Source organism: Pipistrellus kuhlii, unplaced genomic scaffold, assembly GCF_014108245.1.
Source record: "Pipistrellus kuhlii isolate mPipKuh1 unplaced genomic scaffold, mPipKuh1.p scaffold_m20_p_19, whole genome shotgun sequence".
NCBI lineage: Eukaryota > Metazoa > Chordata > Mammalia > Chiroptera > Vespertilionidae > Pipistrellus > Pipistrellus kuhlii.
The window spans coordinates 12706382-12729919 of record NW_023425504.1 but is presented as its reverse complement, the minus strand read 5'-3'; the positions used below and the strand labels follow the sequence as shown (position 1 = coordinate 12729919).

General features: G+C 40.9%; 1 protein-coding gene across 7 annotated transcripts in view; it reads left to right on the top strand.

The window, feature by feature from the left end:
* The first annotated feature begins 14047 nt into the window (after positions 1-14047).
* The window catches only part of SLC25A14 (solute carrier family 25 member 14), a 34431-nt gene continuing 24940 nt past the window's right edge, over positions 14048-23538 (top strand). Inside the window, exons 1-4 of one of the 7 annotated variants that reach the window (XM_045583528.1) lie at positions 14066-14204; positions 14335-14502; positions 19930-20023; positions 23109-23256. In XM_045583528.1, the coding sequence (XP_045439484.1) occupies positions 19960-20023; positions 23109-23256 (212 nt within the window). In that variant the 5' untranslated portion in view covers positions 14066-14204; positions 14335-14502; positions 19930-19959. Of the gene's footprint in view, positions 14205-14334; positions 14582-14605; positions 14759-18449; positions 18596-19927; positions 20024-23108; positions 23257-23538 lie in introns of those variants that run through there. The other 6 variants (XM_036443409.2, XM_036443408.2, XM_036443410.2 and 3 more) reach the window with 6 other exon arrangements.

Genomic DNA, 23538 nt, shown 5'->3' with positions numbered 1-23538 from the left:
ATAAAATTTACCTCAGATTCTCTCCGTGTATAGAGTGTCAAGAGCCTGCACAAAGCAACTAAAATTAGGAGGGGAGAGGGGAAAATATGCCTCAGTGGGATGGCCAGAAAACATTTATAAACCAAAGCAAAATTTCAATCCTATTTATTCCGTTTCAATATGTTTTTATTGATTTTAGAGAAGGAGAGAGAGACAAAATACCAATGATGAGACAGAATCATTGAATAGATGTCTCCTGCACATCCCCTACTGGGGATTGAGCCCACAACTCAGGGATGTGCCCTGACCAGGAATCCAACCACAAAGCCACACTGGCTGTGATCCAACCTATTATTATTTTTTTCCCCATGAAAAAAAAAAATATAACAGTCAAGAAGACCTGAAAACTCTGGTCAGCAAATGTTTTCTCAAAGGGAAATGTACCCGAGCTCAGCGATTAGAGAGTAAAGGGTTCTGGGTTCGATTCCTGGTGAAGGATATGTACCTGGTTTATAGGTTCAATCCCGGCCTTGGTAGGGATGCGTGCAAAAGGCAAACAATCTCTCTCTCCTCTGTCCTCTCTACCTACCTTCCTCTCTCTCTAAAAACCAATAGAAAAAAATCCTTGGGTGAGGGTTAACAAAACAACAACGGAAATGTACATGAGAAGCCAAATTATAATAAAAGGGATGCCTGGTGAGAATGGAATCCACACATGGGAAATTTGATGATTTTGACTACTTTTATCTTAAAAGTCTTCCTCAAGTTTCCCCTGTTCTGTTTCTCATCCCATCAAAAACAAAGATATCAAGCCCAGCTGGTGTTGCTCAGTGGTTGAGCATTGATTTATGAACCAGGAAGTCACAGTTCCATTCCTTGTAGGGGCACATGCCTGGGTTGTAGGTTGTGGGCTGGATCCCTGGTAGGGGGCATACAGGAGGCAGCTAATCAATGATTATTTATCATCATTAATGTTTCTATCTCCCTCTCCCTGACTCTCTGAAATCAATAAAAATATTTTTAAACACACACACACACACAAAACAAAACAAAACAAAACAAAACAAAACAAAAAAAAACCACATGTCAAGTAGTACATCTGATAGAGTAACCAAAATTCCAGGGAATGTATATTTATTCTGAGTGGTCCTTTTAGAGGAATTGCCTCCACAGAACACTTTAGTGAATGAAAGAAATTGAATGCAGGAAAGACAGGAGAGTTAGCTCTAGAAACAGTGGGTATATAGTAATAATTAAAACCATAGCTAAAAATTATATAGCATTTATTGTGTACTAAGCACTGTTCTCAGTACTCTTTAATATTAATTATTTCATACAACCTTATCAGGAAAGTACTGTTTTTATCATCCCCGTACACAGATGGCACAGATATAGTAAATATTTTGTTTGCAGTCACACAACACAAATGATAAAGCCAGGATTTGAACAAGTGATAAAGCCAGGATTTGAACCCAGGTATTTTGGTTCTATAATCTTAGCCATTATAGATTCCTATCTCTTTAGATTTTAGATCTAAATCATGTGTTAAATTAATGAATAAATGTATAGATAGTTTAAGAGACTGGGATCAAAGATTCTTGAGGATATATAAATTTAAAGGGGATATCAAACAATGCTGCCTTCATGTAGAATAAGTGCAATAGGGTAAATACTTATCAGAATGAATCTCCCATTAAGAAAAAGTCACTCCTGGCTGAGTTTGTCTTAGTGGATAGAGCGCCAGCCTACAGATTGAAGGGTCCTGGTTTTGATTCCGGTCAAGGGCACATGCCTAGGATGCAGCTGGACCCCAGTAGGAGATGTGCAGAAGGCAGCCAATCAATGATTCTCTCATCCTTGACGTTTCTGTCTCTCCCTTCCTCTCTGAAATCAAATCTCTTTTCATATATATATATGAAAGAGAAAGGTACTCCTATTATAAATTTTAGTGGAAGTAACTCGTTTAGTTACCTATGTCTCTAAGATTCTGGTTAAGGCCTTTCTATGTTCCTCACATTTGTTATTAAACCGCATTAGCACTAGAGGGCTCTTGAATAAATCTCAAAGAGGATTCACCCACACGTATAATTACTACGTAAAGAGTTTTCACACTCCTCTGGTAACTGCAGGCAGTTGAATGTTCTAAATTTTTGTAATCAGTACTTTGCATTATGCTATATTTTAGAAAGGGGCACAGAGAAATACAACCTTTTTGGTGTATGGGACAATACTCCAACTAACTGAGCCACCTGGCCAGGACACCATTGAAGAGTTTGATAGAAAAATGAAGCGCATATTTTGTGATTTACTTTCATCTCTCTAGACTCAAAATGGAAAGAGTCTTAGGAATTAAGACTAGGTGCAGGGAGACCAATTAGGATGCATATTATGCGGCCTTAGTGTCTAGTTTCTTTCCCCGCACAAAATGTATCCAGGGTTCCAACATGTGGTAGCACGTAGTAGTACTTCATTCCCTTTTATGGCTGTATAGTATTTTGCTTTATGATTTTACCTCATTTGTTTATCCATTCACTCATTCATGGACATCTGGGTTGTTTCTACTTCTTCCCTATTAAGAATAATGCTGCTATGAACATTTATGGACAAGTTATTGCGTGAGCATGTTTTCAGTCCATTAGGAGTGGAAAGAATCTGGCATCTGGCAAGGCTAGGGCAGGTGCTGAGATGAGAGCCTTCTTTAGCTCCTCAAAGGCCCGTTGTTCCACTTTGGTTCAGTTCAATGGCTGCGTTCCCCCAGTACGTGTTCCTTCCTAGGCCTATAGTCCTTCATGATGTCCAAGGAAAATAGGCAGTTTGTCTGGTGGCTCCCTGGACTGATATCTTCTTAGAGGTCCCATCGGCTCTGTCAAGGCTGAATAGACTGCCTCAGTATCCACCAGGAAACTAATAGGTTTGCCCTCTACTTGTAAGGTTACCCTTGGGGGCTTAATTGAAAGGAGCCCCGGTCCTGTCAGTCTTCTTCCTCTAAGTTAAAAAACCCTTGGAGTCTAAGTCTCCCTTTCTTTCAGACTGTCTCTGTCTCTTCCGGCCTTACCTTCTGTCTCTCTCCCTCTCTAATCTCTGTCCCTTCCCGTCTCTTGCTCATGTCTCTCTCTCCCTGTTTCTCCTTCTCATTACATGTATAATCTTCACAAAAACTTTTACTATTTTATATTAGCCTTTAAACCTTCTTTCTATGTTTTTTTCAAAAATGTATAACCATGCCTCAAATTTCATTATTTTAAAATATTTAGAAAAGGTAGAGGGAGGAGGGAGCAGGCCCAGCACCCTGTTTCCAGGCCTCTAGCCGCTTGAAATTTAAAATGCCACATTTTTCCTACAGATATAGATCTCAGATTCTGATAGGCCTGAAACGGGGAATGGGAGAATTTCTAACTGCGCCTTTAAGCCCCCTAACAGAACACGGTGAAAAGTGTCCAAGCAGTCACTCGGGGTTTGGGGTCTCATTGGGGTCAGGGGGTCACAAAGGAATTTCTCTCCTAGCCCGAAGCTGCCTCCATTAACTCAAAACAACCCCTGGAGGTGGGCGGAGGCAGGGAGCGAGCAGGTCCCAGGTGATAAAGGAAGAGCTCCCACACAGGCTAGGCATTTTCATCGCTTGCCTCTTGCTAACTAAGGTGGTGTGGGGGAACTGGTGACCCCTATACTGCAATCAGACTCCCTGAACTTTTTGAAAAGGTCTTCTGCGTGTGTTTCTATTAATATTACTGATTTTAAAACTATAACTTAAGAGTTGACACACATATAAGGACCAAGCTGCCCTCAAAATATTTTCCTTTTCTTTTAAAGATTTTACAATGTACTGTAATCATCAATCACATCAAACTTAAATTGATCAATTGAAACAAACAGTTCCTCCACCACTGATCAAGACTGGGTGGTGGCAGAAATGAGATTCATTTAGTTTTTTGAGCTTGCTGGGCAGACTTGGCGACTTTGCCAGCTCAAGCTTCCTTCTTGTAAATAGTTAACTTTAGAATTTGGTCTCTGCTTTTAACTTTTTGTACCACAATTGTTACAATTTCATACCTTCAAATTAATACACATAGACGTAAATCCTGTTAGGCGGGCCGATTCCCCTCTGACAGAAAGCAAAGCACCCCTGGGAAAAAGGAATCCCAGTGGCCACTCGGGGCGGTTAGCTAGCCGTCAGAGCACTCAGCTTTAAACAAATTAAAGGTTTCTTTCTTTCTCCTTTTTTTTTTTTTTTTTTTTTTTACAGATTTTCACACTTATATGAACAAATAATTATACCCAAGTAGATAAACAAAACATCAAACAAACGTCTGTACTTATACCCTTTCAGTAAACAAGTATTATTACAGTGTTTCAGCAAAACAGAAATGGCACTCATGTTGGACAAAGGAAATAAGACATACTCTAGGAACTGTAAGGGGAAAGTTATCCTACAGACCCGCATTGACCTGGGAAAAAGAGTGGTTAAGTCAAAAGCATTAACACCAGAGCCGTAGTCATCTGCCCGTTTCTTGAAGTCTTGGAAATTTTCCAAAAAACACTGTAGAAGGGGACACAGAGACACTGACAGACCTTAACCCATTTTGACGGAGACCAAAACACAAAGCACGAAATAAATAGGCCTGACACAAACATGACAAAACACAAGACAACCCGTCCGGACACCTGGGGCCAAAGACACACACCATATTTTCCTCCCGGGCTGAGGACACCATCGTGTCCTCAGGCCAGAGCCTGGAGGTTAAGCCGCGTCCAGCCCTCCAAGGACTCTTACACTTTTGAGATCTCAACCATAACCTGGGTGCCTTACCTTATGAGACCGGTCTCCCCGTTTTCAATAAATCCTTGCGGCTTCTCCAGCTAAGGTCCTGAAAGGAGGGAGAGCCTCCTGTGGAGGACAAGCCTCCTGCCCCTTCCAGGGGGGTCCCTCTCTCCTCCTGCTGGAGGGAGAGCTTCCTGCCCCTGGGGGGTCCCTCTCTCCTCTCTTTTGGGTATCTCGCTGGGGGCCTCCAAATGTTGTGGGGTCAATCCCTGGGTTCAAAATAAGACCACTGGAGGCTGATAATTTATTTAAAAAGCAAATAAGAATTTATTGAACTGGCCAGGTCAGCTGCAAGAGCACCGCACGCAGGCAGACTCCAAACGACTGCGAGGATTTAAGGGCAGGTAGTTATTTTAAAGGTTCTGAGAAGGAAAACCCCCATTCAACAACAAACTGTTGTTTGGAATTTTCTGCTGTTCTTCTTAGATAAAATGTTGCTTTCTAGTTTGCTTTAGCCCATTTGAAGAATGATGAAGATAAACTTAGCTGTCTGACCTTGCAGGCCAGAGACCAGATATACCCACAGTCTGAATACCATGCCAGGTGCATTTTCTTAATTGGATAGAACAACATTGTTTTTCAAGGCCAGCATAGAGATAACCACTAAGTCTACATAGGGCTGGATCTTTAATATTATAAAAAAAAAAAGGAAGTTCTGCCTGTAACCTTGCTTAGAATTTGAATTCATCCTATTTCAGTATTGGTTTATTTCTGTACACTCTATTTTACTTTTCTATAATACTATCCTTATGGTAGAAATACACTGTCTTTATTACTTCAGTTTTGCTGTAAGTTTTGAAATTGGGAAGACTGCATTCTTCTTCATTGTTCTTTCTGAAGACAAAATTGCATTTTTGATGCCATGTTTAAGAAATGTGAATAATCCAAAGTCAAATATACATATATTTTATTATAAGGATATTACAGGTTTTATATATATATATATATATATATATATATATATATATATATATATATATATTATTGATTTTCACAGAGAGGAAGGGAGAGGGATAGAGAGCTAGAAACATTGATGAGAGAGAAACATTGATCAGCTGCCTCCTGCACACTCTCTACTGGCAATGTGCCCTCAACCAAGGTACATGCCCTTGACCAGAATTGAACTCGGAACCCTTCAGTCCTCAGGCTGAAGCTCTAGCCACTAAGCCCATGGTCAGCAAACTGTGGCTCTCGAGCCACATGTTGCTCTTTGGCCCCTTGAGTGTGGCTCTTCCACAAAATACCACGGCCTGGGAGAGTCTATTTTGAAGAAGTGGTGTTAGAAGAAGTTTAAGTTTAAAAAATTTGGTTCTCAAAAGAAATTTTGATCTTTGTACCGTTGATATTTGGCTCTGTTGACTAATGTGTTTGCTGACCACTGCACTAAGCCAAACCAATCAGGGCGATATTACAGTTTTAATTTTTAAAATTAGGCTTTTTATTCATTTGGAGTTAATTTTTGTATATAGTAATGTTACCAGATGAGGTCTGGCCTGGAACAGGTCTGCCTTAGGACTGTCTATAGTGTGTGGGCTCTTGAGTTTGTGTAGGAAAGATTCATAACACAAGTCCAGATGACTTTGAGAGTACATTTATCAAAGGTGGGGACAGTGAAACAAAGACAGGCATTAAGGTAGAAGAAGTCACAGGAGAGAACCTAGGCGGTGCTCTGCTTTGGCTTCCTAGAAATGGTACAGGAAAGAAGTGGGCCAAGAAGGGGCTGCTGTTAGCTCACTGGAAAGTCAGAGAAAAAGGGGGCCTTGAAGACAGGATCAGGGGCTAAGTCCTGGAGAGCTGCTGCTTCCTGTTACTCCCCCGGTTTCAAGTCTCCTGAGGAACCTTAGAGTTTAAGTTTAGGAGGAAGTAAAAAGTTCCTTTGAAATTGGGAAGGCTGCATTCTCCAAATTGTTCTTTCTGAAGACAAAATTGCATTTTTGGTGCCATATTTAAGAAATGTGAATAATCCAAAGTCAAATATTTATACATATATTTTATTATAAGGATATTACAGGTTTTTAAAAATATATATATTTTATTGATTTTCACAGAGAGTAAGGGAGAGGGATAGAGAGCTAGAAACATTGATGAGAGAGAAACATTGATCAGCTGCCTCTTTCACACTCTCTACTGGTTATGTGCCCTCAACCAAGAAATGGCATGGCATGCTCTAGAGCAGTATTTCCCATAGTGTGATACACGTACCCCCATGGGTACGGAAAGAGTTTGGTGGGGATATGCACTGCACCGGATTTTGGTGGGGATATGCACTGCACCGTGCTTAGCTGCGCCTAATTCTACGTTCTCATGAGTATGAGGGGTATTCAGCGTTACAAAAATTATAGAAGGGGTACAAATATGTCAAAAGTTTGGCAAACACTGCTCTAGAGCAAGCCTGAACCTGGTCTTTGTCTTGAGGGTTTTACTTTTTCTTCTGTGGGGTGAGAATCTTAGGGAAGGGTTTTAGTAGAATATTCCATTAGCTTTCCAGGTATGTTTTTAATATGCTAATGCATCAAAATGGGCATATAGGGGAGTTTGGGATTATTCTTTGGTGTGCTTTTTGGTTTTACTTTTATCTTGGATCTGTCTAGCATTAGTCAGGTTTTTGTTATTTTTCCCCCTGACTTCATCTATCCTTGGGTTTAGCTGGCACAAATGGTATGAATTGGAGCTCTTTCTAACTCCCTGACCAGGGTGATTTAAACTATGTATTTTCTGGTTAGGGAGGAGAGGTATAAACCATTTGCTCTCAGTGTCCTTTGGCTAGGAAGATAAGGTCTTGCAATTCCTTAGCTGGCTATAAATTGTTCAAAGTGTTTGGCCTTGTTTAATTTTCTTGTCTCACTTTCCCCATTCCACTTGCCCAAGAATTTTCCTAGCTTCTTCTTTTTTTAAATTAATTAATTAATTTTATTGATTATGGTCTCACATAATTGTCCTTATCCCCCATTCCCATCCCAACCCCCTCCCTACATATGCCCCCACCCCCCTGTTGTCCATGGCCACTGGCTAGGCCCATATGCATACACACAAGTCCTTTGGTTGATCTCTTCCCCTTACCCCCACCCTCCCCTACTTTCCCTCTGAGGTTTGAGAGTCTGATCGCTGCTTCTCTTTCTCTGGGTCTGTTTTTGTTCATCAGTTTATGCTGTTGATTATTTCCTCTAGATGTGTGAGATCATGTGTTCCAAGAAATACCTTTGTAAGAACCTAAACTGCGACAAGCAATAATGGTTATGCTGAGAGGCAAATGAATCAGTCTGTTGTGAGTTCCTTTCTTAACCAACAGTTCTCTTGAGTCTCAATTTCAATGTCAAATAGTTCCTTATGTGTACTACTCTTCTGACCCAGTATGAGATAGGGGACAAAATCATTTATTTGTATGTGGATATACATTTGTCCCAGAATCATCTCTGCTTTCCCTATTGAAAGAGTGTAGCACTCTTGTCAAAAATTATTTCATTATAGTTGTACTAATAGCCCTGTGAATGAATCCATGCTCCAGTAGCTCTCTGGGGGCCTGGCCACTCTACACCCATTGCCCAGAGGCTCTCTGCAGCCTACAGGCCCTCATGGCCCTGGCTGCTCCACTGGTGTGCATGCTGCCCAGGGCGAAACACTCCACATCCACAGCCAGGGTGGAACACTTGCCTCATTGCCATGGTCATGAAGCAAGCATTCCACCACACTGCTCACTCTGCCTGCTCTCAGTGGCAGCCCCCTCAGGACTGGGGGACTCCAGCAGGGCTGAGGGGACTGGGTACCATCAACTTGTGGCTATGGGCACTGCCATCTTTGTGACGGAGTGATGGTTAATTTGCATATTACCCTTTTATTAGATAGGATGAGCTTACTTTTGGACTCATTCTTTTCACTTGTCTATATTTCTAGCCTTATGGTAGGACCATATTCTTTTGATTATCTGTAGCTTTACAGTATGTTTTTTTTATGATGATTACTACTTTTTTTTTTTTTAAATATATTTTATTGATTTTGTACAGAGAGGAAGGGAGAGAGATAGAGAGTTAGAAACATCGATGAGAGAGAGTCATCGATCAGCTGCCTCTTGCACACCCCCTACTGGGGATATGCCCGCAACCAAGGTACATGCCCTTGACTGGAATCGAACTCGGGACCTTTCAGTCCCCAAGCCGACGCTCTATCCATTGAGCCAAACCGGTCCCGGCTGATTACTACTTTTTAAAATATATTTTATTGATTTTTTACAGAGAGGAAGAGAGAAGGATAGAGAGTTAGAAACATCGATGAGAGAGAATCATTGATCAGCTGCCTCTTGCACACCCCCTACCGGGGATGTGCCCACAACCAAGGTACATGCCCTTGACCGGATTAGAACCCAGAACCTTTCAGTCCATAGACTGAGCCAAACCAGTCTTGGCAACAGTATGTTTTGAAATGTAGAAATAGGAGTCCTATATTTTTCTTCTTTTTCAAATTTGTTTTACCTTTGCAAGTCCATATGAATTTTATGATCAGTTCATACATTCATGCCAAAAAAAAAAAAAAATAAGCACATGGTATTTTAGCTGGTCTTATATTCAATCCATAGGTCAATTTGGGTGAGTATTGCCATCTTAACACTAACATCTCTCGGCACTAATCAACCATAATCCACTTGCTGCCTCTGTCTATTTGCTTATGATTGGGATTTTATATAAATACTGGAGGCCTGATGCATGAGTTCATTCACCAGTTAGGTTCCTCAGCCTGACCTGAGCCCTCTCACAATCCAGGACCCCTCAGGGGATGTTGGACTGCCAGTTTCAGCCTGATCCCCCGCAGGCCAGTCCAACATCCCCTGAGGGATGTAGTAGCCCACAAAGCAGCAGATGGCTGAGGAGGAGCCTGAGCCTCTGCTCCAGTTCAAACCGGCCCTGCTATGCCTGCTACTCAGGAGTGCTGTCATGGAGGTGGGAGAGGATCCCATGGGGTCAGCTGAGAGGCTTTCCCATTGGGGGAGTGCACTGACCACCAGGAGGCAGCTCCTGCATTGAGCTTCTGCCCCCCTGGTGGTCAGTGCACATCATAGTGACCTGTAACAGGTAGTTCAGTCATTTGGCCCCTTAGGCTTTTTTTTTTTTTTTTAAGAATATATTTTTATTGACTTTTCACAGAGAGGAAGGGAGAAGGATAGAGAGCCAGAAACACCTATGAGAGATACATCGACCAGCTGCCTCCTGAACACCCCCAACCGGGGATGTGCCCGCAACCAATGTACATGCCCTTGACCGGAATCGAACCTGGGACCTTTTATTCCGCAGACGACGCTCTATCCACTGAGCCAAACCAGTTTTGGCCCACTTAGGCTCTTATAGATAACCATAAAAATGTGGTCTTTGTGCCTAAATTCTTTTTCTTTTCTTTTTTTTCCCTAGAGATTGTCAGTGATAACCTTTTTAAAAAATAAATTTTTATTGATTTTAGAGAGGAAGGAGTAGAGAGATAGAAACATCAATATGAGAATCATTGATTGGCTGCCTCCTGCATGCTCCCTACTGGAGATCAAGCCTGCAATCCAGGCATGTGCCCTTAATCAGCAGGCCGACACTCTATCCACTGAGCCAAACTGGCTAGGACTGGCTTCTTTCTTTCTTCTTCTTCTTTTTTTTTAAAATATATTTTATTGATTTTTTACAGAGAGGAAGGGAGAGAGATAGAGAGTTAGAAATGTCAATGAGAGAGAAACATTGACCAGCTGCCTCTTGCACACCCCCTACCAGGGATGTGCCCGCAACCAATGTACATGCCCTTCACCGGAATCGAACCTGGGACCTTTCAGTCCGCAGACCGACGCTCTACCACTGAGCCAAACCGGCTTCGGCTGGCTTCTTTCTTTAACGTAATGTTTTCAAGGCTCATCCATGTGATAGCACTGCAGTACTTTATTCTCTTTTTTTGGCTTTATGTGTGGACATATTGCATTTTGTTTAGCTATTTACCAGTTGTTGGATATTTGGGTGTTTCCATTTTGGGTTATTGTGAGTAATATTGTTATGAATATTGGTGTATGAATATATCCTATCTAATAAAGAGGAAATGTGCTAATTGGCCATCACACCCTCACAAAGATGGTGGTGCCTACAGCTAATAAGGAGGGAATATGCTAATTGACTGACACGCCCTCAAAGATGGTGGCACCCACAGCCACAAGATAGCGGCACCCAGTCCCCTCAGCCCTGCCGGGGCAGCAGGCGTGCAGCATGACCAGGCCCTCCCCCAGGTGGGTCAAGCAGCTCCACATGCCTGCCTCAGGAGTTCCCCAGTCCCCTCAGTCCTCCAGCCACCCAGGGCTGACCCAAGGCACAGGAAAGCCTTGGATGGCAGCTTCCCAGCTCCCAGGGTCGCCCAAGGCTCAGGTAACTAGGGCCAGCTGAGTCTTGCACTGCTGGCAATGGCAGCAGCAGAGGTATGATAAGGGCATTGCTTTTCCCTGATCGCCAGGTCACCTCTCGCCCTTAAGGGTTCTCAGACTGTGAGAGAGGGCAGGCCAGCCTGAGGGACCCCCCACTTCAGTGCATGAATTTTCATGCACCAGTCCTCTAGTATAGGCCTCTAGGAGAGGGAAGCCAGTACCGAAGGGAAGCCTGTGCTGGCAGCCAGGAGAATTTTGTGCATCGGGCCTTGCATGAATTTTGTGCATCATATATATATATATATATATATATATATATATATATATATATATATATATATATAATCTGAGGATATTTTTCTATTGATTTTTAGAGAGAGTGAAAGACAGAGGGAATGACAGAGAGAAATATCTATGTGAGAGTAACACATTGATTGGTTGCCTCCTGCACCAGCCCTGACCAGGACCCAGGCCAAGGAGGAACCTGCAGCTGCAGTACATACTCTTGACCAGAATCAAACCCTGGACCCTTCAGTCCATAGGCTGATGCTCTATCCACTGAGCCAAACTGGCTAGGGCTGACCTTAGATTTTAATTCAATGATGATTGACATGCCATGAACGAAAATGTTTGATTATTATTAAAATAAGTTTTTGTATTATATTGTTCTCTTTAGTTTCAAATAGACAGCTATTGTAGAAAATCCACTGGTATGAATAATAAAATGCCTTAAAATCATTAAAAATGACACATGCAAAGATGCATTATAGCATACAATTTTTTTCTGTTGTAATGTCAAGTGGTCGATAGATTTTATTTTTGTCCCCATTGTTTGAATGCCTACTTTATTAGTTGTATGTTGTAGAAATATGCCCGGGAGCCTCAACCTTCTGATGAGAAGAAAGTATAAAATAAAAAATTACAGGCTGTAATAAATAAGAGTAATTCCACCAGTCAGTTCCTCATAGGAGTCACCATGACTCAGGATTTGGGCAGATGGCTATTTCTTCCACTGATTGTTATAGGAAGGGTGAAAAGTTGGCTCTCTGTTACTCTTGAAAACATACATGAATCCCTCAGCTCAGATTACATACTTCCTCTTTTCCATAGGATTTTCCTCTACTTCTACCACTGAGGTGAGGTAGAATGTGTGTGTGTGTGTGTGTGTGTGTGTGTGTGTAAGGTAGAATCTTTGCACTGGTATGAGGCCTTAAAATTTTCTAATTACTTAAAAGTAATCTGCTCTGATACTGATACCTGGGTCTTTGTTACTGAAAATGACTATTGAGCCAATATCAGTCAGATACTGGTTTGGCTCAGTGGATAGAGCATCAGCCTGCGGACTGAAAGGTTCCAGGTTTGATTCTGGTCAAGGGCATGTACCTTAGTTGCGGGCACATGCCCAGTGTGGGGTGTGCAGGAGGCAGCTGATCGATGTTTCTCTCTCATCGATGTTTCTAACTATCTCTCTCCCCTCCTCTCTGTAAAAAAATCAATAAAATATATTTAAAAACAAATAAACAAACAAAAAAAACAAACAAAAAAACCAAATAGGCATTACTTTTAAAAAACAAAACAAAAAATTACATATGAGGCATTCTTTCTCTCCTGCTAATCTGGAAGAAAAAAGGAAACTGCCTATGGAGAGGCCCATGTTGCAGGAAACTGGGAACAGCCTCAAGAGCTGAGAGTGGCCTCTGGCCAACAGCCAGCAAGAAACTGAAGCTCTCCATGCTACAGCTGCAAGGAAGTGAATTCTGCAAAAACAGAGTGAGCTTGGAGCGAATTATTTCCCAGTTCAGTTCCAAGAAAAAAACAGGCTGGCTGACATCTAGAATGCATCCTTCTGAGACCTAGTTAAGTCATGCTTGCATTCCTGACCTGCATAAACTGGAGGCAGTAAATCCCTGGTGTTTTAAGCTGATAAATTTATAGCAATGATTTTTACATAGTAATAGAAAACTAATATACCCACCCAGTGTATGAGATGCTACCATACCCCTTGCATTGTGAGTGCTTTTAACTTTGGCCATGCAGTTTTATTTTTATTTATTTATTTTTAAAAATATATTTTATTGATTTTTTACAGAGAGGAAGAAAATCATGTTGGTCGATGTTTCTTTCTCATCAATGTTTCTGAAGAGGGTTAGAGAGCCAGAAACATCGATGAGAGAGAAACATCAACCAACTGCCTCCTGCACCCCCCCCACCAGGGATGTGCCTGCAACCAATGTACATGCCCCTTACCAGAATTGAACTTGGGACCCCTCAGTCCGCAGACCGTCTCTCTATCCACTGAGCCAAACCGTTCTCTTCTGTTTGCAACTTGCTCTTTCTCAACCATATGCATTATATACAGGGCCTGCGTCTAATTCTTCAGTCCTGAATGCCTGGGCCCTAGTGGGTGTTGAGGTTTATTGATCTTTTTCCCCCCCGGAGTTCAGGCATTTTGTGAAATACCACTCATCCCCTTTGCCCCATTTTCCCACTGGTTTTAAGCCCTTTGTCTTGCTTCCTCACTTTCCCTCCTTTTTTGTGATCTTTGCGCAGGCGCCCCACCCTTTCACTCCGCATCCCCCCCCCTCCCCCCCCGTTTGCCCAACCCTTAGAGGGCCAGAGGTTTTTTTCCAACCCCCTCCTTTCCTGGGCTTCTTTCGCTGGAAGTGGGTAATAATGTGATGAAGAGGAAATATGTCTGCTGTCATGGAAAAGCCTGCTGACTGCAGAAGCTGCTGATTTCTCAGGCTTTCCTACCCTTTCCCGACCCCTCCCGAAAGTCAGGTTGCCCTTTTGGGCCTTTACACTTGCAGCCTGTCAACTCCCCTCCCTCATTAAGACCCCTGTTGTTTTCACCTCTCATTTTGCACCTTCTTTTTAAGGATTGAAGGGGGCGGAGTTGGGATGCCCGCGCCACCGTTACCAGGGCAACAGCTTGGTTACTTCCGTTGGTTTCAATGCTTCCGGGTTGGCTCTGCAGTGGCGTTTCCGACTGTGGGAGCCTCGGCTTCCCAGTCGTCAGATGAACTCGAGCAGGTGAGGGGGAGCTCCTGGGTTTCCAGGCTGGGGAGCGGGGCTGGGCCGCGCCAGGCCGTGCAGGGCCAGGCTGGCCTGGTTCCCGGCCTGGGAGGGGCTTAACGGTCCTTTGGTCTCTCTCTCCCCTCAGCTGAGTCCCTTCCCTGTCTTTCACTCTTCTGGCATCGTTGGTTTTCCTTCTTCGATTGAACCCTGCTTCCTCGACCCCCCTGGGAGGCCGCCTCCTTCAGGCGCCTCCCTTCTCTTCACGAACTCGCTCTGACAGCTGAGGAACTGGCAAGATCCTGCTACCCAGAGGGTGAATGGGTATCTTTCCTGGAATAATCCTAATTTTTCTAAGGGTGAAGTTTGCAACGGCGGCCGTGATTGTAAGCGGAGTAAGCAAACACCTCCATTGTATTAGTGTGAGGGGTGCTGTTGAAAGTTGCTCCCCTTCGATTTCTACCCCTTCCACTCCTTGAGGTCAAGGCATTGAAGGCATCTATTAAAATGCAGTTCAGATAACTTAATTGTGATGACAGCCTTTAGCAACAGGAATTAAATTCTAAGACAAGGTAATAGCAGGGACATTTGTAATTTGCTATTAGTATTTTCTTGGTTTTTCCAGGCTAGGAGTGCTTAGAGTTACCATGAACTCCTCTCTCATCTTCTTTCCCTATATCATCAAGTTCCTTTGTGTCTCCATTTTAGGAATTTATCTCTAACCTCACTGCCAGCAAATACCTTGTCTCCTTTACTTCATACCATCTTAAGCTAGTTTCCCTGGCTCTCCCATTTGTAATCACTTTGCTGCAGTCCTGGTAGGCTAACTAAAACGTGGATTTCGTCAAATTACTTCCCTGTTTAAAATTTTATAGTATCCCTCATATACCCCACCACATACTTTGATTTCAAGTCTTTCAACATACCTGTTCCTTGTAATTCTTGATTAATATTATTTCAATGACATAAGGGAATTTTCTGTTCCATTTTGGTTGCATTCTTCTCAGAGCAAACCATGCTGATGCCTGCTTCCATGTGCTGTGCTTTCCCCCGCATTTGTGTCTCTGATCATCCTGCTCTCCTCCCCCTGTCTTCTACTTTACCTATACCTATCTTGCTTTGTGTCAAGGCCCATTTTAAATTCTCTCACTTCCACCAGCCTTTTCAAATTATGTAGGCCCATGCTGATTGTCTCCTTTTCCATGCTTATCTTGCTCTTATAGTTTGCATTATATAGTTTAGCACTTAACTTTTCTTTAATGAACTACTCTGATTTCTTCTACCAGATTATAAATTATTGAAAGGTAAGCACTGTGTTTTATAGAACTTTTATCACCACCTTATTCTCCTTGATTATCCAGGAAATATAGGTTAAAAGAAAAATATTGTCATGGTGTTAGAACATTTGTTTTTTTTTTAAAATATATTTTATTGATTTTGTACAGAGAGGAAGGGAGAGAGATAGAGAGTCAGAAACATCGGTGAGAGAGAGTCATCGATCAGCTGCCTCCTGCACACCCTCCACTGGGGATATGCCCGCAACCAAGGTACATGCCCTTGACCGGAATCGAACCCGGGACCCCTCAGTCCCCTAGCCGACGCTCTATCCACTGAGCCAAACCGGTCCTGGCCATTTGTTCTTTTTTAAAAAAAACAAAAAACAAAACAAAACAAAAAAACACCAAATTTAGAACAGAGCACATTGCAGGTTTGGGCATTTAATGTCCCTTCAATAAATATTTGCTTGACTCTCCATTATTACCTCCTGAAGCTAAGAATTGGATGCCTACTCTTTCTTAAAAGAGAAAGCAAGAAAGGCACACAGATTTTTCTCATCAGATCTTTGGAGTAGTGCAGGGCTATGTAACTTGTATTTTAAGACAGTCTTTTCACTCTTTAGTATATCAGATTTTCCTTAATCAAACTTCAGAATACATGTATGCATTTTTTTTTCATGTGTGCATTTTGAAGACATTTTTCATTGGTTTCTTTATACAATAAAAATATATAAGGGACTCTATATTTAGTTTAACTCAGATATGACTTTTCTCCTTTTACCCCCACAAGCCAAAAGCATTGTTAGATGCTGTGAGTATTTTACACAAGTAATTCTTTGCAACAAAAGCAAGGGACGAGAATTAATAGGCAGAGAATCTCTGAGGACCTATACCCAGTATGTAGTATTAGTCAGGCCCAGCAATTTGATTTTCATGATTTTTCCTGTAATCTTTTACATATAGGCTGCATATATAGATAAAGCACATCACACTGGAGCCAACCATGTATTTAATGGATGTGTACCCAATTCTGTGCAAGCTTTTGTAGGGGTTATGTAAAGTGCTGTGAGACATGGTTTCTGCCTTCAGGGATCTTACCTAGTTAAGAGAGAAAAATAACATGGGCAACTAGAAGAACAGTCTCATCCTAGCCATTATTTGTATACTTGAGATTAAGATATAGGAGGGAAAATTAAGATTCAGAATACATTGCACAACTGTAGAATAGGTATGACATAGCATGCATTCTCGTTAATAGCCTTAAAAGAATCGGAGGCTTGAGCTGACATTTTAATGATTCATTAGTGTGATGTGGCCCCCAAAAAGCAACTGCAATTTTCAGCTATAATAATTGAAGTATAATAATGAAAATAATTGTGGTTGTGTAGCCTGAAAGAGATAAGATGTAGAAGAGATATGTCTTTATTATTGGAAGGACTCCCCTAGGGGAAAAGACTATATTTGTCCAATATTATCTCAAAAATGCTGAAAACTACAGGAAGGCAGACTTTTGGCTCAGTAGGAGGAAGAAATATCTAAAATAAGACCTAATTAAACATAATACAGGACTTCTTCATAGCAAGATTCTTTTCTAACATTAGAAGAAGAAAAGGGATTTTACTATCAGATGGGAGTGGGGAGGTAGGAGTGGTAGCATTGTTAATTTGGCCAGTGGTTCCCAGACTTTTGGATTTCATAGACCAATAAATTTTAAATGAAAGTGTGAAGAGGAGGCACAAATTAGGGTTGCCAGGCTTATTTTGTTACGGCATTAAGCAAAATTAACTACCAAATATGTTATTATCTCATACAAGAGAAGTGATGTTAAAAAATGTCCCAGGTACTGGAAGAACATGATTTCCTAATAATCCTTTAATTAAATATATTGGACTGACAGAAAGCACTAGTTGCCCTTGTTTTGTTCATTTCACCTCAGAATTGTGAAAACTTCATTAAGGAACTACTGAGCAACTGACCTAAGATTCAGTTACTGGTCTTTTTGCTCTGCTCTGGTTCTGCCCCTTGCCTTTCACTGAATTATTATTGAACCCTGAACCCTAAACATATCTTCCTTATTAAAAGGCTAGATAGCAGGTAGTAAAATTCTGATAGAGGCTTTATCTTATAATGAGAAGATTCAAAGAATCTGTAAAGATAAAGCTTTGGAGAGAAGCATAGCAGCCATTTGAAACGTTTGGATGTATTAGGGGTCTATAATTGGCCAATGGAGAGGGCATTTCCCCCAATAGACTCAAAGAGGGAGATATGCCATGGTTCTTGCTTTTCTGTGCCTACCCTCTCACTGTATGTGTCACACTTTGCTAACAATTGTAATATTAAAATGTGGGCAAAGCTGAAAATATTGATAAGATAGCATTTAGTATGCAAGACTAATTTTATGCTGCAGTTATGTGAAGTACTTATTCCTTCTTTGCTCTTTAGAATTCTTTCCAACAACTTTTCTCCAAAAGAGCTGTCTATTTGAGACTCTTATGTCAGATGAACTGGCTGGTCACACTAGGCTTGAAAGAAAATTTCTATAATTAGTTTTGTCATCTCTAACTAAAACATTTGTCTGCAGTTTACTATCCTCTCTGGAAAATGGTCCTGTGCTTACTTTCAGAGAATTCCTTATGTGGAAACAAAGCAAAATCTTGCCTCCACTTAAAAAGCGACTGCAAATCAATAGTGCTAACCCCAGATTGGAAAATGGGGGAAGTAGACAGCAAGTAGTATCTGTGAAAATATTATATTTTGTTAAGTATATTGGAGTACTTAACTTTTCAAAAGGTAATGATAAAAGCTAATAGTTGTTGAACTAGCTACCAAGTGCTTTCCTAGGTATTATACATTATATTATTTAATTTTCACAAAACCCTATAATATAGTATTTATTATTATCCCCATTTTATAGTTCAGAAAACCCAGGGATAGAGTGGTTAAATAACTTGTCCAAGATCATAGAACTAGTGCGTGGTGTTGTCAGGATTTGAACCTAGGCAGTCTGATTTCAGAGTCTTCATTCCTGACCATAAACTATCAATACTTGAAGTTGCTTTTGAAACTCAATAATATACATCTGTGAAACTCTGAAAAAGGAATATTTAAAGAAACCGGAGAGTCCAACTTAAGAAAGGAGATTATTTTCAGCTGGTCTAGGATTTAGTAGGTGATGCCAAGAGCAGTAGTTCTTTTTTTTAATATATTTTATTGATTTTTTACAGAGAGAAAGGGAGAGATATAGAAATCTAGAAACATCAATGAGAGAGAAACATCGACCAGCTGCCTCTTGCACACCCCCTACCGGGGGTGTGCCCACAGCCCAGGTACATGCCCTTGACCGGATTGAACCTGGGACCTTTCAGTCCGCAGACCGACGCTCTACCACTGAAGAGCAGTAGTTCTTAACCTGTGGAAGCATCAGCATTATCAGGATTATTTGGAAGCTTAGAAATAGTCCAGACCCAGACCACCAATCAGAAACCCTGAGGGTGAGACCCAACAATCTATTTTTAAATTCACCTTCTAGATGATTTTGGTGCACATTAAAATTTGAAAATCACTGATCTAGAGGGCAGAACTATAAATAAAAGATTCAAGAGAGATAGCTGAGGGTGGCAGGGGAAAAAATTGAAATGATTGAAGATGACAAGTCTACTGGGTGTGGGATGTGAAAGGAAGAAAAGGAGATGGAGTAGAATACCTTGTTAAAGAACCTGAACTCAAAGAAAAACAACATTTATATGCATGTGCTTTAAAAGGTCATGGAAAAGAAGATTCACTGGATGTTAAATTTCACAGAGAAGAGAGATACGATATTGCTGTCATTCATTCGGGAACCAGAAGGAAGGTGAAAAGGTGTTTAACTCAGCCTGGGCATAGTGTGTGTGTGTGTGTGTGTGTGTGTGTGTGTGTGTGTGTGTGTTTGTGTGCGCGCAGAGGGAAGAGTTGTGGATAGCTAGAATGAGCTAATGAACTAAAACTCTAAAACTCTAAAGTTTAGTGGTGAGATGTGTGAGCTAAGTATACTAGTATGTGAAGGTAGTGGTATCAGCTGTACTTTGCACATGAATAAATGTGACTGAATACCATGAACTGCTTTTATGAGATGCCTCAGCCTATATAATTTGTTCTTTAGGTTCCTTCACTAGTAATTGTCTAGCTAAATGTCTAAGTTGGGTGTGCTGGATGGCCTGGAACCTTTTTTTTGGGGTGGGGACGGGGGTAAAATTAAAGAAATTAGAGAATGAAGGGCACAGATTGATCTTTGCCCATATTTGACAGTAAACACATTCATGATCATCTACCACATAAAACGGGATCCCCATTTTTTGGTCATTCCATTTGGTAGGGTTTTTCCTCTATGTCTGTTTTATTTGCCAAATTTGTTGATGTGTTTTATGTGATCAGACATTGATAGATGCTCCTTACTCTTGTGCCTTGTTCTGATTTATGTTTATTTTTAGTATCAGAAAAGTAACACTGGAAGCCATGAGATGTCTGGTCTGAATTGGAAACCCTTTGTATATGGCGGCCTTGCCTCTATTGTTGCGGAATTTGGTAAGAATGTGAAAACTGACAAATCTGCTTCTTATGGTATAAATGGCAGCTTTTGGTGAATGGTAGAGAAAGAGAAAAAAGAAAGGCCCTATTTGTTTTAAAAACTATTATCTCAAAGCCATCAATTAACATTTTCTTGGAAAGTACTATACTAATGATATGGAAAGTGAAGTTAATAAAAGTTAAACTTAGAAAGCTTTTTTTCCCTATGTTAACTAATTAAAATTTATTATAAATTTGTTAGTTTGTAAAACTAACATTAATTTATACATACCACACAGTACATTATAAAATAAAAAACTTTAACTCTTCTTAGTTATTCTGTCTCAGAAAGCAAAAGACCTGAAAACTAGATTACACTGGATTACAAGTGTCACCAGAATTGCTTTGGAAACGTAATGTTGAACAAAATCACAAATCCAAAACCTTTTATATGAATCTAAAAAAAAGTCTTTCGTGCATATTCATTGGGCATCAAAGTATCAGGCAAAGAATAGGGTCCCGTCTGTTGACATTCTGCTCTCTCCTTCCCCGAGGGTCAGTGTGGCCAGGTTCTCCTCTGTCCAAATCCTTCAGCCTGGGGATGCACATAACCACGACAGAAACTATCAAAACATGATGTCAAACCTAAGGGCCACTGCCTGGTCCCTCGCTGTCTGTCCTGCAGGCACCCCTTAGGCAGTTCTCACTCCATAGGCAGCTAGAGTTCCAGGCTCCTCCAAAGGATCTCTGGGCTCTGGCAGCTCTTCTCCCAATACCTGTTTGAACCAGCGGTCTGTGCTGGTCTCCCTAATGAAGCACCAAATGAGCAGAATCCTGAGGAACAGGCTAAGGGCAACACCCTCCACTAGGTTTGTTGCTGCTCCTTTCCCAAGGAATGCCGCACCATCCACCGGGACTGGACAGCTTGCCTTTGGAAAACTGAATGGGGCAGTAAGGATCCTCATCTTCCTCGCCCTTGGCTGCGGACTGGGCCTGATCTGGCCTGCGTAAGCAGGCTTCGGGAAGCCCAGAGCGCAAGCCTCAGCACCTGGACAGCCCCAGCTGCCTGCACACACAGGATACTGCTCATTAATACCTCATTAAATCTACAGAATGCTTTGGGTAGTATGGACATTTTAATGATGTTGATTTTATCAATCCATGAACATGGTATGTTCTTCCATCTGTTTATGTCTTCCTCTATCTCACCTCTGCACCTAGAAAGCTTTTTTGACAGTTTAATGATTTGATAATTTGCTAGGCTTAAGTAATATACATGAAAATAACAAAGGGAGTTAGATAAGATAGGGGTTTCTGCTATATTCCTGTAAGAATGGTCTTTTATGATGTTATTTATAACTTTCTTAGTATAAGTGTCCAAACTTTTTAAACCTCTGTCCCATTTTATTTATTTTTTAAAATATGTTTAATTGATTTCAGAGGGGAAAGGAGAGGGAGAGACAGAAACATCAGTGATGAGAGAGAACCACTGATTGGCTGCCTCCTTCAGGCCCCCAACTGGGGAGTGAGCCCGCAACCTGGGCATGTGCCCCTGACCTGAATCAAACCTGGGATCCTTCAGTCCGGTCCAATGCTCTATCCACTGAGCCAAACCAGCCAGGGCACCTCTGTCCCATTTTAGAAGGATATTGACTAACAAGATCAAACAGATTCTTCTCTATTTGTTTGTTTTGTTAATAATCATTGGAGAATACTTTTTTCATTGATTTTTTTTAAGAGAGTGGAAGGGAGTGGGGAGGAAGGAAAGAGGGAGGAAGAGAGAAAGAGAGAGAGAAACATCGATGTGAGATAGACATATCAATTGGTTGTCTCTTGCAGGAATCCAATGGGATTTAGCCTGTAACTGAAGTACATGCCCTTGACTGGAATCAAACCTGTGGCAAACTGAGGTCCACTGAGCAAAACTAGCTAGGGCAGATTCTTCTTTATTTGATCTTAATTTTGAAATATTTTTTAGATTTTTTTTTTTATCTTCCAGATTTTCTCTTCCTAAACTAAATAAGTGATTCCAATCCACTGATATTTGTTAACTTTCTTGGCATATGCTCTGGTATTGTCATATCAAGGTCATCAGTGACCAGAGTTATATAATCACCTTGTTAGTTTTAGACCTTGAAATATTCTGTGAAACATATTTCGTCAATGTAATGACCACTTCTATGTGTTAATATAATAAGAGAAAGAAGTTTGGTTAAAGAAAACTTTCTTGAAGAAAATTCAAGACTGGTATTAGTCTTGAATTACCTAAGGAACCAGGATGAGTAGACTAAATAGGACTTTGTCATTATAATACTAGGGAACTGTTTGTTTCTTGTAAACAGATAAAAAGAAAAACACAAAACCTTGTAATAGTATATAAGACTATCTGGAGCAACAATCTAACACTTTCTTATCTTCTTTGTAAAAATTTAGGGAAATTTTAAGAGGGAGAAGTGAGGAGACTTGAAGTGGGCAGAAGGAAGAGACAGAAATAAATGCCAGATTGTATGTAATATATGAAATTATTAAATTGTTTTGCCTTTACTATATATAAGGACAATCTTAAAAGCACTTTATTATATTACAATTCCAGTTATATTATGGGTAAAATCCTGTTGACCAGATAGAATACAGTGCATTTCATTTTACCACATATAAGACATAACTTATGATAGTGTTATTCTAGTGTTCTGTGTTATAAAAAGAACTTTGTGTTATGTTTTAAAAAATATCATTGGTTAATTGTGTGATGACTTCATGGTGGGGAGGTGGATTGGTGGAGGTGGAAGGGGGTATATGGGGAATAAATGGTGATTGGAAAAAAATCCTATATAATAAAAGGGTAATATGCAAATCAACCAAACAAAGGAACTACTGGTCACTATGACAGGCATTGGTGGGGAGCAGGCCTATGCCATCAGTCGGACATCCCCCAAGGGCTCTTGGACTGTGAAAGGGCACAGGCTGGGCTGAGGTATCCCCCCGTCACCTTTAGTAATAAAATAAAGGGGGGAAATGTCATTTGCACACATTCAGCCAACAGTTAACCGTGATTCCTTGAAAAAAAACCCACAAAACTTATAAGTGAGTGTGTTCTTTATAGGAACTTTTCCCGTGGACCTAACCAAAACTCGACTGCAGGTTCAAGGCCAAAGCATTGATGCCCGCTTCAAAGAGATAAAATACCGAGGAATGTTTCATGCCTTGTTTCGAATTTATAAAGAAGAAGGTATATTGGCTTTGTATTCAGGGTAAGACTGGATTCTTACCTTCCATCATGAATAAAAATAGTTTTTACAGAAGTCATGTATTTTAGCTGTCTGATAGTTTATGCTGTTCATATTCACCATTTCAAGTTGTAATTGAATATTGATGTGCCAGTTTATATTTCACTTACTTAAAGCCTTGAGCTTTGGATTTTGTGTTCATTTATAAGTGTGTAAAGCTATTAGGGGTCAACTTTTGATTAGCCATATCTTTGTGGTTTATTGTCCAGTTTGTTATCTCCTGCCAGTTTCCTAGGCTGCTCCTGC